The 17,808-nt window shown below is 35.5% G+C and overlaps 1 protein-coding gene across 1 annotated transcript; it reads left to right on the forward strand.

The window, feature by feature from the left end:
- The first annotated feature begins 1,092 nt into the window (after window positions 1–1,092).
- LOC120537005 (GTPase IMAP family member 9-like) lies at window positions 1,093–13,866 on the forward strand. Its single transcript, XM_039765595.1, has 2 exons — window positions 1,093–1,301; window positions 12,313–13,866. Exons 1-2 carry the CDS (start codon window positions 1,271–1,273, stop codon window positions 13,311–13,313), a joined length of 1,032 nt encoding a protein of 343 aa, XP_039621529.1. The 5' UTR covers window positions 1,093–1,270; the 3' UTR covers window positions 13,314–13,866.
- The last annotated feature ends 3,942 nt before the right edge of the window (window positions 13,867–17,808 follow it).

A 17,808-nucleotide genomic window follows, 5' to 3' on the forward strand; every position in this document is an offset into this window, starting at 1 on the left:
GAATTTAGAATTAATTTTAAAATGTTACTTTTGGTTTATAAGTTGTTAAATGGTTTTGCCCCATCCTATCTGGCTGAGTTGCTGGTTCCATATACACCAGTCTGCTTTTTACGTTCCTCTCAACAACAATTGTTGGTTGTGCCAAAGTCTAAGATGAAGACAAGGGGTGATCATGCCTTTGCAGTTCTAGCACCTAAATTATGGAATGCTCTGCCTATTGAAATCAGGTCAGCATCATCAACCCAAATGCTTAAATCTAGACTTAAAACACACTTGTTTTCAATTGCTTTTAACTGTATATGAGTAACTCTGGTATCAATTTTATTAATAATGTATTAATTTTTTTCATATAAATTGTTTTTCTGTAAATTGTTTATCTTCTAATTGGTTCTTTCAACTTATTTATTTTAGTATTTATGTCATTTTTGTACTTTGTTTTACTGATTTATTATTGATATATATTTTTTTATTTTATTGTACAGCACATTGGTTTTACTCTTATGGTGTTTAAAAATTGTGCTTTATAAATACATTTTGATTTGATTTGATTTAATATAAAAATGTTGTTTTATGGACATTTAATTTTAATATATTCCTTAGAAAAAATAAAATTTGGAGGAATTTAGACTAGAAAAGTAAAATTAGAATAGCTAAAAGTGCATGTTGATGAAAAATGTAATTTGATGAGCACAGGGGTCAATGGGGGAAAAAAATGAAATCAAGAACCCTGAATGTATGACTTGCTATGGGATTTCAGTAGTGGTGTTAACACAGAAACAATCAGAGGGAGAATTCCGCACATTTTCTACTAATAAGAATAACAATAAGCAAAATATGTTAAGTGCTACCTCTTAAGAAAATAAAACTGTCAAAGTGAAACTAAAACTAAAACTAAAAATAGCTATTTACTGTAAAAGGCAGAATTATAAGAATCTTCTGCATCCGCCCTCTTCATGCCTTAATATATACTGTGATTTTAACAATAATGATTTCTTTGAATGTTGGAAGAATTACCATGTTTTTATGTTTTCTTAAATTATTACAATTTACTAACTAAATTTTTCAGAAAAAAACATTACATACTGTATTTTAACTTGTTAGAGCAACATGCCCTTTCAAAAAAATAATTTGCTTTGCATAGTTTTACAGAAAAGTATTAAAAAAAAAAAGTGGGTGTGCCTCATGAGTCAGAACCCGTATAAATATCATCGCAGGGAGAACACATCTAAACTGATTCAGATCTGCAACAAGAGTTACAAGAAGAACCAGAATGGCTTCCTCTACAAAGACCTCTGGCCAAGGTAAGCATATAGTTTATGGTGAAATGTAGGAGTCATTATACACTTTATGCTATATCTTCATCAAGAAAGGACATCACCTTTTTAAAATGTGTATTTCACTTCAGCAATATGAGCTGTTCACACAGAAAGTAATCACAAATATATTATAATAAATGTGTAGTGTGAATACAGTAATATAACTTGCTATGTGAATAAAAAATAGCAAAAAATGATCTAAATAATCAAAAGGTCAGCTCCACACCCTTTCACTATGACTGTGTACAAATGCAGTGCATTAGTAGAGAATATTTTTGTCATATCTTTGACAAGCTTAAAAGACACTTCTTTCATGCATTGGGAGCATTTTAATTTAAATATCATATTTGTCGTGTGAAGGTAAGATGTATGCATCACAGTGAAGAATACTGATGTCTGTAATTTCCAGAGACCTTGGACTTGCTTTTACATGTCTCTGAGGGTTACAATTCTGGCGTATCTTAAAGCTGTTAGCCGTTAGACGCAGTGTGATTGAATGTGACAAGCTGCTTCTGTCCCCACAAACACCTGTATTAAACCCTGTACACTGTACTCCACTCTGTATTGGATAAAGTAAGTCCAAAAAGTAAATAGATAGATGAAGATTAAGAAGAACACCCTGTAATCATGATGATTTCTTAAAGTATATATAAAATTGTGGTAATGAGAGTGGTGATGTACCTATAAAAAAAGTCTTACTTTATTTTAAGTGTCCATCATGACAGCCTACTTAGAACATGATCTACTAATAGCTAGTTTTTAGTAGTAATATATTTGTAACTTATTTCATTTTTAAAATTTCATATACATATTTGTTATGTATGTTTAAAATTGAAAGGTCAAAATCATGAAAGGGCCAAAATCATGTCTTCCTAAAACCTCAAGGTTTAATACATTTATTTAAATATAAAAGAAAAAATAAATAGCTGAGTAGTAAGTGATGAGTTTCCCAATAGAAGATTTTATTTGTAATTCTAACATTCCAGACAGGTTTTAGAAGCTTTTGCCAATTTGAGGTCACAACTTGAGTGCTCTCTTTCAAAATAGAAAAACTTAAAATTAAGCTTATTTGTTATATAGTCATGAATTTGAAGAGTTCTATATGGTGGGACTAAAAAACACATCATTTCAATTAAATGTTAATAGAAATCCCCAAGGTGTTATGGCTTTTAAATCAGCAACAAGGTGTCCAAACAAAGAAGCTAAATTTTGGACAAATCCATTTTTGATTCTGTGTAACTGGTAAACTCAGGGGCAACAGATTTAACAATTAAAGATGCTGTCTTACAGAATTTCAGTGTATTCATAAGTGACATGTTAGATTTAGTGGTACCTGAGCCCAACAGACGTGTGCAGTAATGATCCCATGGTATAAACTGGATCGAAACTGCAGTGTATACATTTGGTGCGATGTCTATTGTGATGAGCTGTTGGCTTTCTTTGCACGTCTTGTATATCAAGGCAACCATCAAAAGGCTGAAGTTGAAACATGCAGACCAGCAAAACCTTATCATGGAAAACCTTATGGACAGCAGATCATAAGTGGAAAGTGTCTTAGCTTACTTGACAAAAGTACAGCATAATGGTAAAAAACAACAACATTTTATATAGCACATTTTTATACAAATAATGTAGCTCAAAGTGCTTTACACGATGAAAGAAAAGAGAAATAAAAGACAAAGTAAGAATTAGAATAAGACAACACTAATTAACATAGAATAAGAGTAAGGCCCGATGGCCAGGGAGGAAAGAACAAAAAAAAAAAAAAAATACCTGCTTTTTTATTATTTGTGAAATTATTTCTATTTAATTAATTTTTTGTTTTTATTTTTTCTTAATTTTAAACTCACAGCTCAAAAGCTTTATATTTTGAAATTAATTTGGCACTTGTATGATATTTTTAAATCATTTTCTCTTTCACTTTCATCTTTTTCACTTTCTCTCAAAATAGCTGAAGGATTATGCTCTCTTTGTTCTTAACATCTGACATATCATACTGCTGAGGTATTACTTGCTGTTCTTGTTCTGTACTCTGACAACTATCAATATATATATATAATGACGTGTGAGTAACAGGCTTGCACAAGAGAGAAGGAGGTAAGTCCAGGTGTCAAAGAAAATCAGCTTTATTGTTGTGAAGACTGGAACAATCTCAAGTGGGAGCTGTCACTTCAGCACTTAAACACACAGCAAGCCAGCAGTGATGCTGGCAGCTGTGCCGCATTAGCTCCCTTTTTCAGAGTTAAAGAGCACAGCCTTCCTGCACAAGATAGAAGACAGAAAGTAAGCACAAGGCCAGGTCAGTGGCCAGTGTTAAATCTTTCCCACATCAACCATCGTGTGCCAAACACATTACACAGTGAACCTGCAAACTTGCAGTTGAACTGGCAATGGACAACCAACACCTTCCTGTTTTAACAGGGTTTCAGAGCAGTTGGGGGTTTGTTGAGAGTGGTTGAGAGGTGCCAGGGTCACAGGTTGATATATATATATCTTGTCACACACGCTCGAGTAGGAGGCAGCTAAAGGGCTCGAGTAATTGTAATAAAACATCCGACCAGGGGGCGGCAGAGTGCGCTGACTGTCTTTCTCAGTTCCCTACAGACCTTTCCCGGGAAATCCTGCAAGGTTCCGGCGCCTCTGAAGACATCACTTCCGAAGCCGGCCCCTTTGATGACGTCACTTCCGAAGCCGGCCCCTTTGATGACGTCACTTCCGAAGCCGGTCCCTTTGATGAAATCAGTTCCTCTCAAGACCTTTAAAGCCTCCATCTTGGGCTACTATAGTCAGTTCTGTTTTGGACTGGTGATATGCACATCATTTCTTTGATAAGAAAACCCTTTTACAGCTGGGAAAAACAATATACGGGTGGCTGCCCCAAACCTTTATAATGCCCTGGACTCATTTTTATATATATATATATATATATATATATATACTAGCAAAATACCCGCGCTTTTCAGCGGAGAAGTAGTGTGTTAAAGAAGTTATGAAAAAGAAAAGGAAACATTTTAAAAATAACGTAACATGATTGTCAATGTAATTGTTTTGTCACTGTTATGAGTGTTGCTGTCATCAAGGATTTGATTATCACTATTTCTTTCAATCAGGTTCGTATTTGGAGGACATGTTGTGTTCAAGTTACATTCCGTGTTTGTCAACCGTTGTAAAGATAACAGGTTTCAGTCATCGAAGTGTTGACTACCCAAATCGCTACTCGTGAATCTAAGATGTTTAAGTTGTGGATTTGCCTGCGAATATTTAACGGCAGCGTGTCTATGAACTTGTAGAATTGCCTGCGAGTATTTAGCAGCAGCTTCTCTATTAACTTGTGGATTTGCCTGCAAGTATTTAGCGACAGCGTGTCTATTAACTTGTGGATTTTTCTGCGAGTATTTGGCAGCAGCATCACAAAGTTGTTTCCGTCTAGCTGCATCAGAAAATGTACCACGATGTCTGACACGCCTACTTTTTACTGTTTTCTCATTGCTTGGATTGCTGCTGTCATAATCGGTTTGAGTTTCATGGTTTGTTTCAATTACATTAGTATTTGCAGGACTTGTTGTGTTGAAGTGACATTTGGCATCTGTCAAGTGTTGTAAGCATACAACCGGTTTTAGCGATAACTTCGCATCCATCTTTTGAGAGTTGAAACATTCATAAATCCACTACTCAAATCGTAACCTGTGAATCTAAATGTTTAAGAGGCATTGGTGGTTCTCCAAAGGTGTAAAATATTTGGCCATTTCGGTACACTTTAAAGCTACAACTGAACAATTCTGCAGTAGCCATCAACTCACATGCAGAAGCATAGGTGAAGGGCTTAAGCATTTCACTCTTCTAGTGCTCCTGTGTAGTATAATTATCTCCTGTACCGTCATCAGTCCACACCTTGAACCTGTCCCAGTCATTAAATACATAAGACACAATGTTCCTCCGGATATCAAGAGTGAGCCTGATATGGCTGTGCAATATGTAACAAAGAGAATGGAAAAGGTAGGTGCCATCTCCAGGCATGGAAACCACTCGGTAAGTGACAGTTCTTTGATCGATGGTGATCACCTCGATAGACACACAGATAGATACAGTATACATACAGTATACCTATTTGATGCTCTTGTTCTCTGCTCATTGAGTACTCTCTTTTCTTTTGTAGTGATGGGTGATGAGCAAACTAGACAAGTTTAAGTTCACATACAGTTTTAATAATAATAATTATAATAATTCTTTCCATTTATATAGCACTATTCACACTACTCAAAGTGCTTTTGGGGTGAAAAACAAGCAATATCACTCCAGAAAGCCTTGTTCACTCTTCTGTGTTTACCTGTGTTCTCCTTTGAGGCTGTGTAATGCAATGTAATCTGTCACATACCTGTCAAATCAGTTCTGTTTATGCAATTTGTTCATATCATCACACAGGTTCAGTTCTGCAGATTTTCCACATGAGGACACACCCAACTGTCCCATTGTTCAGTTTACTGTTTTCTCCACAGGAAAATCTCAGTACATGGGAAATCACTGTAAGCCAATTTTGCAAAGTGAAACAACAAACATGTTTATTTATTCATTTACTTACTTATTAAAAAAATTTAAATTTAATTTATTAAAAGCAAATATCATTCCATAAAAGCATGTCAAACTTTATAAAACTAAGTTCAAATCAAATCAGCCCCCACCTGGGAGAAAGAGAGCTAGGCCAATAGACAAAATAAAACTTTAAGAGTAGGAAAAAAATAAATAAAAAGGGAATAAAATCCTTTTCCCCAATTTAAAGGCTAATTCTAAAATGTTATTGATTAGATCCTGTCAGGTTTTTAAAAAGTTCTGCACAGATCCTCTAAGTGAGAATTTGATTTTTTCCAGTTTCAAATAGTATATAACATCAGTTACCCACTGACTTAAAAGGGGAGAGTTAGGATTCTTCCAGTAGAGCAAAATAAGACAATGTGCTTGTTTGTCCTTCTCCACTTTAAGCCCATCTGGGAGTTCACCAAACAAAGATGTAAGTGGATTAAGAGGATTGTGACCCCAAGGCTGTCTGATAGGCATCTAAAGATTTTGTTCCAGAATTATGTTAATTTGATGCAGGTCCAGAACATGTGGCCCAATGAGGCTGGAACTTGAAAACAAGTTTGGATCTTGCCCTGGAAAACATTTTGGAAAATTTTTTAATGAGACAGATGTGCTCGATATATAATTTTGAGTTGAATAATTGTATTTAGGCTCGAGTGAATTCTAAGCATTGCTTCCTTCCACTCCTTTTCTGAAATGTTGAGTGAGAGATCCTTTTCTCACTGTACTCTTGGATCTTTGAAAGGGAGGGACTTTAAAATGTTTTTATATATTACAGAGAGGCTGTCTGAGTCCTCAAGACTGATCAATATTTCTTCCAGTATAGAAGTAGGGGTGGGAGGTAAGGAAAATTGGGCAGCTTTTATTTAGCAAAGTTTCTAATTTGAAGGTAGTGACAGAAATGTACTGATGGAAAGTTAAATTTGGAATGTAATTATTCATATGATACGAAGACGTTATTTATGTACAAATCTCTAAGTGATTTAATCCCTTATGTTTTTCAAACATTAGAAACTGCATACATTTGAGAGAGTGGGAAAAAGTGGTTCTCATGCAGAGGTGCCAGAAATAAAAGCTTCTCCATCTTCAAGTAGTTCCCACATTGGTTCCATATTCTGAGTGAACACAAAATTTAGCTGCAAATTCAGTTTGGCACAAACTGTTTCCCTCATCACTAGCTGTGGATTAGTAAACATTACACTCAGCGCATCTTTCTTTATGTTGATTGATCTCATTGTTTAATTATATGGTCTGCAAATGTTTCTAAGCAACTATTTATTTCTTGCTTACATCTCCCAAAACTCTGTTGTGGGAATTAAGAAACAGAAGCTTTTGGTTACTATGTATCAGTTGGCAGGGGAAGGGGAAGTTTAGTTAAGTAGTGAGTTTTTCCAAAGCACACTAGAGTGCACGATTGTATATAATAGTGTGTCTTCATATGGAAAACTTGCAGTATATCATATTTTTTTAAATATATTGCACTCTTCAGTAGTGATGAGAATGAAAGAGATTAATAGAATCAATGTCACTGTTACCTGACAGATTAAATGCTTTATTTAGCTGAAGAAATGGATGCAGATAAACATGAAATTGTGAACAAGGCTTTAACGAACAGTATTGTTTTTCACCACAAAAAAACTTTAAAACCTACAAGACTCTTTTTGCATTTTGTAATTATAAAATTGCCTGCAAAATTATTTTTTGTGTCAGTTTCAGGAAAATGCATACAAATTAAAACATACAGTGTTTCTTTCATCACTATCTGTGCAGCCATGGGAGTCTTCAAGTACTGCAGTTGGAAAACACTGGTTTAAGCAAATGAAACAATTGGTTAAACAAATCCAAAATATCTGTGGGGATAGACGGATAATATTTATAGTAAACAATTATGATGGAATGGAGTATTACCCAATGCTGAATACTGCCTTTTGTTCGATGTGGCTGGGCTTTAATTTTCTCCTGCATTTCTTGTGTACTTCATTTATTACAACTTTTCCTATATTAATACTTTGAATGTCTTCATTGTTCTGTAATTGAATTTGCAATTCTTCAAATCAGGGTCCCAATTTTAAACTACTGGTCTTTTCAAAACATTAGGCTTGAGGTTTTTAGACGTTTTAATATGAGGACCCAAATAATAAAATTGGTACCGGATTGTTACCATAATGACAGCAAAGTCAACTGTACAATAAGCTTGGCCAAACAATAACAATAACAGCAAATATTGTTTTCATTCAAGCATCTTTCTCACATGAATATTTATAAAGAGAAATGTGGAAAACAAACTCATTGTTAATGAAACAATAATTATCATTCAAAACATGAAATTGATTCTGGGGGTATTTCACAGCCAGTGTAAATGCTAAATATAAGGTTTAGCAAAACTGAGAAATAAAATTCCAAGAAGTTCTTCTTTATAACCTCTTATAACAGGTAAGGCATAATATGAATGGCCACTTAACATATTCACAAAATAAATGTCAAACATAATTAATTGATCACATTTACTTACCTTGGGTTTCGCATTTAACAATACATTTTTAAAGATGAGTTTGCAAATTGGTCTGCATACAGTATAATGGTTTTCATGTAACAGTTTAAAAACCTGAGTAAAAAAGGTTGAGTTATGCAGGTAAATTATTATTAAATAAAAATCAGGCACTGTTCATATTTTATACATGTGATAGGATAAATCTTGATGAAGAATTTGACGAACAATCCAATTTGAAATGTTTAATGCTGCTGACTGTTGTGTTGAATGCTGAAGACCTTGCTCTGCAGCCTGTCTGACCCCTTTGATATTTTCTGGTGTGGTCTCTTCACATCACAAGCTTGCATCTGCCATTCACTAATCTCTTCCCCTTTCTTATATGTGTCTTTGTTTGTTGGTAATCTCAGTTTGATTGTTTCACTGGTTATGAGAAGGGTGGTGGTGCTGCAAAGAAAATGTACGTATTTTTGTGCCATAAAAAACAGCTCTCATTGCATACTCAATAGCACACTAAATGGATGGTGATATTTCACTCACTTGGATGAACTAGACTAATTTTTTAATACCATCATAGGGTAGCCAACACACATCTCTGCAAACAAATGTGTGCTTTGTGTACAAAACTGAAAAGCTGCTTTAGGTGACCAGACCTCTTATAGGGAGGGTTTTGGGGGGCATAGTTTCATTTCACCAGTGTGAGGTTTTTGCTTCTCACTAATTGCCTCTCAATCCTTTGACATACAGATGAAAGAGGTTGGTGAGAAAGTGTAACTCTCACTGTTCATTATCCAACAAACAGCCCATAATCTCTCACATGAGTCCAGTGTTTACAGTCATAGAGCCATTTCTGGTACAATTTCTGTAGAAGGCAATCTCACTAGATTAAATGATATTCTCAAATAGTCTTAATTCCAAGCAGCCATTTTTTTTAAATCAAGGAGTTCGACACTTTAGTAAATGCTAGGTTTGGTTAACTTAGTTAAGGATAACTATAGATAATAAGTGGACATGGAAATGGATGTGAGCATTGAAGGAAACTGCAACAGAACTGAAACTAATTTTAAATATTCCTCTTGCTCACCCAGCACAGCACAGCAAAATGTGGCCTAAAGTTTGAGGTATAATTGTTGTGTCCAGATATACACTCTAAGATATACACTCTAAAAAATAATGGTTCTTTGACGGTGGTTTATGGTTCTTTCCTGGGTTGTGTGGTTCCTCATAGACCTATTCCTAGACAAAGCACCATTTCATTCTGGGAAGGGTTCTTTGCATATGAAGTTGGTTTTTTGTGCTTTGATAAACTTCCAAATATGTAGAAAAAATGATTTAATGTAAAGTAGACTGCAAGACACTAACAGATTAAGACAGTCTGGACTTAACCTGTGTTACTGGACGTATGTAGCACGTGTTCTTCTGAAATCATGAGCCATTGGTATTTCACAAATCTGTTACCATGTCGCACATGGACAAAATTGTTGGTACCCTTCAGTCAATGAAAGAAAAACTCAAAATGGTCACAGAAATAACTTTAATCTGACAAAAGTAATAATAAATAAAAATTCTATGAAATTTAACCAATGAAAGTCAGACATTGATTTTCAACCATGCTTCAACAGAATTATTTAAAAAAATAAACTCATGAAACAGACCTGGACAAAAATGATGGTACCCCTAGAAAATAATGTGACCAAAGGGACATGTTAATCCAAGGTGTGTCCACTAATTAGCATCATAGGTGTCTACAATCTTGTAATCAGTCAGTGGACCTATATATAGGGCTCCAGGTAGTCACTGTGTTGTTTGGTGACATGGTGTGTACCACACTCAACATGGACCAGAGGAAGCGAAGGAAAGAGTTGTTTCAGGAGATTAGAAAGAAAATTATAGACAAGCATGTCAAAGGTAAAGGCTATTAGACCTTATCTAAGCTGCTTGATGTTCTTGTGACTACAGTTGCACATATTATTCAGAAATTTAAGATCCATGGGACTGTAGCCAACCTCCCTGGACGTGGCGGCAGGAGGAAAATTGATGACAAATCAAAGAGACGGATAATACGAATGGTAACAAAAGAGCCCAGAAAAACTTCTAAAGAGATCCAAGGTGAACTTCAAGCTCAAGGGAACATCAGTGTCAGATCGCACCATCTGTCGTTGTTTGAGCCAAAGTGGACTTCATGGGAGACGACCAAGGAGGACACCATTGTTGAAAACAAATCATAAAAAAGCCAGACTGGAATTTGCCAAACTACATGTGGACAAGCCACAAAGATTCTGGGAGAATGTCCTATGGACAGATGCAACAAAAATTGAACTTTTTGCCAAGGCACATCAGCTCTATGTTCACAGACGGAAAAATGAAGCATATCAAGAAGAGATCACTGTCCCTTCTGTGAAACATGGAGGAGGCTCTGTTATGTTCTGGGGCTGCTTTGCTGCATCTGGCACAGGGTGTCTTGAATCTGTGCAGGGTACAATGAAATCTCAAGACTATCAAGGGATTCTAGAGAGAAATGTGCTGGCCAGTGTCAGAAAGCTTGGTCTCAGTCGCAGGTCATGGGTCTTGCAACAGGACAATGACCCAAAACACACAACTAAAAACACCCAAGAATGGCTAAGAGGAAAACATTGGACTATTCTAAAGTGGCCTTCTATGAGCCCTGACCTCAATCCTATTGAGCATCTTTGGAAAGAGCTGAAACATGACAGGACGTCTGGAAAAGGCACCCTTCAAACCTGAGAGAACTGGAGCATTTTGCTCATGAGGAGTGGGCCAAAATACCTGCTGAGAAGTGCAGAAGTCTCATTGACAGTTACAGGAATCGTTTGATTGCAGTGATTGCCTCAGAAGGTTGTGCAACAAAATATTAAGTTAGGGGTACCATCATTTTTGTCCAGGCCTGTTTAATTAGTTTATTTTTTTAAATAATTCTGTTGAAGCATGGTTGAAAATCAATGTCTGACTTTCATTGGTTAAGTTTCATAGAATTTTTATTTATTATTACTTTTGTCAGATTAAAGTTATTTCTGTGACCATTTTGAGTTTTTCTTTCATTGACTGAAGGGTACCAACAATTTTCTCCACGTGTACTGTAGTATAAAGCCTTCTACGGGTTTAAAGAAAGGTTCTTTCTGGAACCTTCATGTGGATGGCTCTTTTGGGAACCAGAAATGGTTCCCTTATAGCATCATTCTGAAGAACCACTCTGGTGCTTTTATTGTTACAAGTATATTTAGTACTTAAAGAAAGCTCTTTTAAGATGAGAGAGAAAGAGAATGCAGATGCTTGAATTAGAACAATGATAACAAATTATGTAAAAATTTGTCATGCAAATTATTCTGAAATTAAAGAGGATTTGTGAACAATTAGCATACACAACAGGGACAGTAATCAGACTCACAAAATGATGCTTTGGGATTTTTAAAACAACAATAAATATCCACTTTCTTAGAAAAACAAAATGTTCCTCCTTTATTACCTTTAAATAATGCTTTCACGTTATTTTTATATTCTTATAACATGCACTGTATATGAAAGAAACACTTAATAAACGATAAGATGAAATATGTGCCTTGTTTCATTCATTCATAAATGTGTTTCATTGGCACATAATGAACTGGAATTCTCCCTAAGGTAGTTTCTGACTTGGCCTGAAGCTTCTCTATTAGCCTTCAGGTCTCATGTACATGAAAAAGCAAGTTTGAAAAATGAATGGTAGTAAAAAATACATTTTGTATGATTTCTGAGCATTTAGTTATTTGTTTAGTAGTTAAAAATATCTTAAACATCTTTGTTTTTAAGCGTCACATCTTGGTTGATGGTGTTCATTTATGTATTACTGCCAATCACAAGGCTCAAATGTAAGTCAGTTACAATTAAGTCACATAGATGCTTAAAGTACAGTATTATCTTCTTTTCCATTGTCAGAGTTCAGGATTATACTGGTTGGAAAAACTGGAACTGGGAAAAGTGCATCTGGAAACACAATACTGGGAAAGTTTGAAGAGGAAGCTCTCTTTGAATCGGATGTATGCAGCACTTCAATAACTCAGATGTGTGCCAAAGGAAAAACAATCATTGATGGGAGCAGAGTTATTGTTATTGATACACCAGGCCTGTATGATACTGAACTTACAAATGAAGAAGTTACTCGTGAGATTGTGAAATGTCTGTGCCTATCTTCACCAGGGCCACATGTATTTCTCATTGTATTGCAATTGGGAAGATTCACCAAGGAGGAGCAGAACACAGTTGAAATTATTAAAAGAATATTTGGTGAGAAAGCGACAGGTTACTCCATGATTCTTTTTACCAATGCTGACAACCTCAAAGGAAGAACACTTGAAGAATATATAGAAAAAGGAAGCAGCGCATTAAAGAAGTTAGTCCATGACTGTGGGAACAGATACCACTGCTTCAATAATAACCTGAGAGATGATACTACTCAAGTTACAGAACTCTTTGAAAAAATTCGAAGAATAGTAGCAGAAAATGGGTACAGTTTTTATACCAATGAACTCTATCAAGAAGCTGAAGCAGCTATTAAGCAGGAGCAGCAAAAAATACTGAAAGAAAAAGAAAAAGAAATAATGGCTAAAGAAGAGGAGCTGAAGATGAAGTATCATAATGAAGAAGCTGAGAAGTGGAAGAAGATGCTGCAAGAACTGGTAGAGACAAAAGCACGAGAAGAAGCAGAGATGAACAATACATTTATAAGCACTTTAACTAAAACTGGTGCTGCTATTGTAGGAGAAACAGAAGTATTGGTGGGATCAGCATTTGGACCAGTACTAATTGGGGCAACAATTGGAGCACTTGCAGGACCAGTAGGACTGGTGGTGGGAGGAGCAGCTGGTGGACTTGCAGGAGCAGCACTCACTTTAGGATCTGCCGTGGCAGAAACAGAAGATAAATGTTGTATTCAGTAATTCAGTTTATGCAATCTGAAAACTTAATTATTAGAAGGAAGATTTTAAGAATAATTACTTATTGTGAACACAAAGTCCCTTGTATTCAAGAAGTTTTAAATGTTTCAATTTTAACTTTACATCTGGCATATTTTATTGAAAAAAATCTTATTTTGCAATTTTACCTTTTGGATTGAACAATGTATATATCAACAATATATTGAAACTTAATTAAGGTGTTAAGAGCATAGCTGTTACACGCTTGAACACAATTTTGAAATATCTAGGTGCTGTTTCCATGCAAATATTCAATTATATATGTGAAATAACATTTTAAAAAACATCACTTAAGAATTAAAATAGAGATATTTAATGCATTAAGATTAGATTTAATACTCACAATGTATATTATATCTGCTTCCTATGGCACCATTTTTTAAGGCAGACATTCTAAACTAAACTATTAGAATTGTGGAGCATGTCTTCATTTTTCTTCATATTGTAGTCTTAGAGTGTTGTACTTTTAGTTAAGTTGCTAACTAACAAATAAAGCCATCAATCAATTTTTTCTGAACTAGTTATTTTTCATTATACTGTTTCTGGGGTGCAGAACATATACTGTATTGTATCAAAAGAAAGTGATAGGCAGGGATTAGAATATCTCTGACCACATACATTTATATACTTAAACGCATGCCAAGCCAGTTTTTGAGTCTCTAATTAACACTGCATTCATGTTTCATGTCATCATTCACATCTGGGATGTAGAAGGAAAGTAACATACCCAAAAAAAATAATGGGTACATGGAAAGAAATCATACAAATCCATGAAACAGCGACTGCTCAGTGAATCAATGTCAGGTCACTTTAACTTTGAGGCACAAGTGATAAATGTTGTGTTGCCTTAACTCCACCAAAAATGTATTTATCACTTTTCAGTCAATCAAGCAATCAATAAATTAATTAAATCATTTTCCAGATCCTTTCATTCTATTAACAAGCCTTTCAAGGCTGGAGATAACCCCAACAAAAATAGGATCCATTTAGCTTTATTAAAAATTCTTTTTTTTTTTTTTTTTTACCTTTTTGTGGAATAGGTTGTCAGGTGGTAAAGCGCAAGTAACTTTGCAACTATGTCCATAGCAAGACTAAATAAAATGTACAATGTTTATGAAAAACCCAATGCTGCATTACTCTGGCATGGCCTTCATTCAGTGTCATAATTGTTCCTTTGTACTGTTAAAACTGTTTCAGGCAGCTGTCCCTTTATAAGAATTCTTTCATATTAATCTCCTGGAAATTAACACCTTTTAAAACTGGTAGCCTCAGATTAATTCACAATGTATTATATAAAAATATAAATTATTGACATAATTAGTTGGTTTATTTACTTTTGATCAATAATAAAAATGACTGTGTCAGATTTAAAAGAAAACTTGGTCCAAGGTGTCACACTTTTTTTTTTAATATTTTCTGATCACTGTTTTTAACAGACCATCTATGCTCTACGTTACAAATCTATAAATAACAAGTTCAATACAACAGTCAGTCAGTCATCATCCAACCCGCTATATCCTAACACAAAGTCACGGGGGTCTGCTGAAGCCAATTCCAGCCTACACAGGGCACAAGGCAGGAAAAAAATCCCTGGGCAGGGCACCAGCCCACCACAGGGCACACACACTAGGGACAATTTAGGATCACCAATACACCTAACCTGCATGTCTATGGACTGTGGGAGGAAACCCACGCAGACACGGGTAGAACTTGCAAACTCCACGCAGGAAGGACCCAGGAATGCGAACCCAAGTCTCCTAACTGCGAGGCAGCAGCACTACCACTGTGCCACCCTTCAACACACCAGCAGACTGGAAATTGTCTTGAACAACCTAAAATTTGGAAAAAAATGTAGACAATTTTTATTTTACTACCACTTTAATAACTTGTATTTTAAATATTTTTTAACTTCTGGCAGGAAAACAGAAATTGGAGTTACTAAAATGGAGGTTTCTCTGTACTGATTTTATTAAGCACTTCACCATGGTAACAAGACAAATTAAACTGAGACCTGGTTTTATGCATTCTTTAGTTATGTTTGTCACAGACACGATAGACACATGTGTAGACACAGAGACACCATGTAAAAATGGTTACTTCATGTTCATGGATGTCTAAACAAAACAAAATCAAAATTTAAACACTATTACTACAGTGACTCCTATATATGGCAAAAAAAGAAACATCGGAATCTGGTTAATCCTCTGAGTTTTAAATGAACTTTGCTATAAAATGACTAGTTTCTTTAAGAGGTTCATTATCGGCTAAATAAAGTTCATCTTTGTGGAATAAAAGTGTTTCACATGGGTGTGCCTGATAGTGGGTATACTTTATAGTGTTTAGATCCTGCTATAAAAATCCATTCATCTATCCATTATCCAACCCGCTATATATCCTAATTACAGGGTCACGGGGGTCTGCTGGAGCCAATCCCAGCCAACACAGGGCGCAAGGCAGGAAACAAACCCCGGGCAGGGCGCCAGCCCACCGCAGTGCTATAAAAATAAAAAACTAAATTCTAAACATATTATTTAGCTTCTTAAAATGGGGCTCAGAATGGAAAGCTACTACAGAAATGTGTGTTAAAAGAAAACAATTTTGGTAGCCCTCTGCACCCAAAATTAAATCAAAGAAACCAAAAATCATGCAAAAATATGTACGTTTATTTCAGAAGTGAACACATGAGAAGGATCAATACAGAGAAGTACAAGGAAGGAACTGACATTAAACAATAAACACTGCAACCTGCTTGGGTCTCCCAATTAAGGCCTTGTTTCCTTCTAACTTAGAACAACTTAAAGGCTTAGTAAACCGTTTCTGTAGTAGTAGTTAGTTGGCTTTTTTTTTTTGGGGTTTTTTTTTTGTTTTTTTTTGTTATTTTTGGTGTTAACATACTTATAGTACATCAACTACATTAATTCACAATGAAGAAAAGATGAGCAAACTATATTATGATGATGTCATCTATGTGTCCCAGTCAGAAGGGTATCAAGTAATGCTACTGGGGCTGCTTATATCAAAGGCAATACGCCTATATAATGCCTCATTGTTGCTGTAGCTTCCAGTTCAGAAGTTATCTTTATTTTTAGTCATTCTGGTGTGTATTTGAGCGAGATGCCAAATTTCCCAATTGGGAAAAATAAAGTGTTATCTATCTATCTATCTATTTTGTATATCTGGGTATTGACTCACCCAAACTATCACCATAGTACTGCAAATTTTACAGAAAAGCAGTTATTATTAGACCCTGACCACTGCCCATGATGTGGCTTGAAACCCAATCTCGGAGTAATTTTTACCTATGTCCTGGAATTATTGTCCAAGTTACAGGCATCCTTATTTTTACTCTAGGAACACAAGTCTATAAGTTCCCACTAATGAACATTGATGACCATGGTCCAATTAACCTGCTATTGTTTTTAGAGGCAAAATCTAATTTGTAGCCTCCCAAGTGTTTTCTTTGTCTGTTCTGTACTCTGTTACCAGAGTGGTTCTTCAGAGCGATACATTAGGGAACCATTCTTGGTTCCCAAAAGGCCCATCCACATGCAGGTTCCAGAAAGAACCTTTATTTATTTAGATTTGTAGCTATACAGTAAATAAGCATAGATAGATGGTAACAGATTTGTGAAATACAAATGGGTCTTAATTTTAAAAGGGCTCTCACTGCATACAACAACACAGACCAAGTTCAGGTTTTCTTAGACTGTTAGTGTCCTGCTATTTAGCCTACCATACATTCTTCTTCTTTCGGGTGCTCCCGTTAGGGGCTGCTACAGCGGATCATCTTGTTCCATTTTTTCCTGTCCTCTGTATCTTGCTCTGTTATACTCGTCACCTGCATGTCCTCAATCACCACATCCACAAACCTTCTCTTAGGACCTCCTCTTTTCCTCTTGCCTGACAGCTCTATCCTTAGGTTATTTTTCCCAAAATACCCAGCACCATACATTAAAGATTTCAATTTTAATCTAAATATTAGAGTGCTTTTCAAAGCAGAAAGAACAAACTTCATATGCAAAGGACCCTTCCTGGAATGAAATTGTGCTTTCTTAAGTTCTATTTGGAACCACACAATGGGGTAAAGAACTATAACATTTCATAAAAAAAAAACAGTATTGTTTAAGAGTGTGTGACCAAATGCCAGCTGGCCCAACCCTCTGTGTTCAAGAAGGAGGTGAGGTGTCTCAGCCAAAAGCCAGGCCAACTGTCCCCTACTGTTCTAGTTGAAGGTTATGTGCCTCCACACAAACAGCAACTAACTCTCCTTCATTCTGGTACCCCATCTAATGCAATTATGTGGCATACAACACTCGGTGTACATGGCCTCTGTTCTGTAACATAAAAGAATCATTTAAAAATCTGGCTTCTTTCACTATTTGAAATAAGGCAGAGGTTCTGACAAGGAGTAAAAAAATAACAGACAACAGAACAAAATAAAAAATGAGTCAGAAAATGA

The sequence above is a fragment of the Polypterus senegalus genome, chromosome 10 (genome assembly GCF_016835505.1).
Source record: "Polypterus senegalus isolate Bchr_013 chromosome 10, ASM1683550v1, whole genome shotgun sequence".
NCBI lineage: Eukaryota > Metazoa > Chordata > Cladistia > Polypteriformes > Polypteridae > Polypterus > Polypterus senegalus.

Excerpts from the sequence above, each read along its gene's own strand:
- LOC120537005 (XM_039765595.1), top strand. The coding sequence starts at position 1,271 with ATGGCTTCCTCTACAAAGACCTCTGGCCAAG. Across the intron at positions 1,302-12,312 it reads TACAAAGACCTCTGGCCAAG|AGTTCAGGATTATACTGGTT; the intron begins GTAAGCATATAG and ends TTCCATTGTCAG.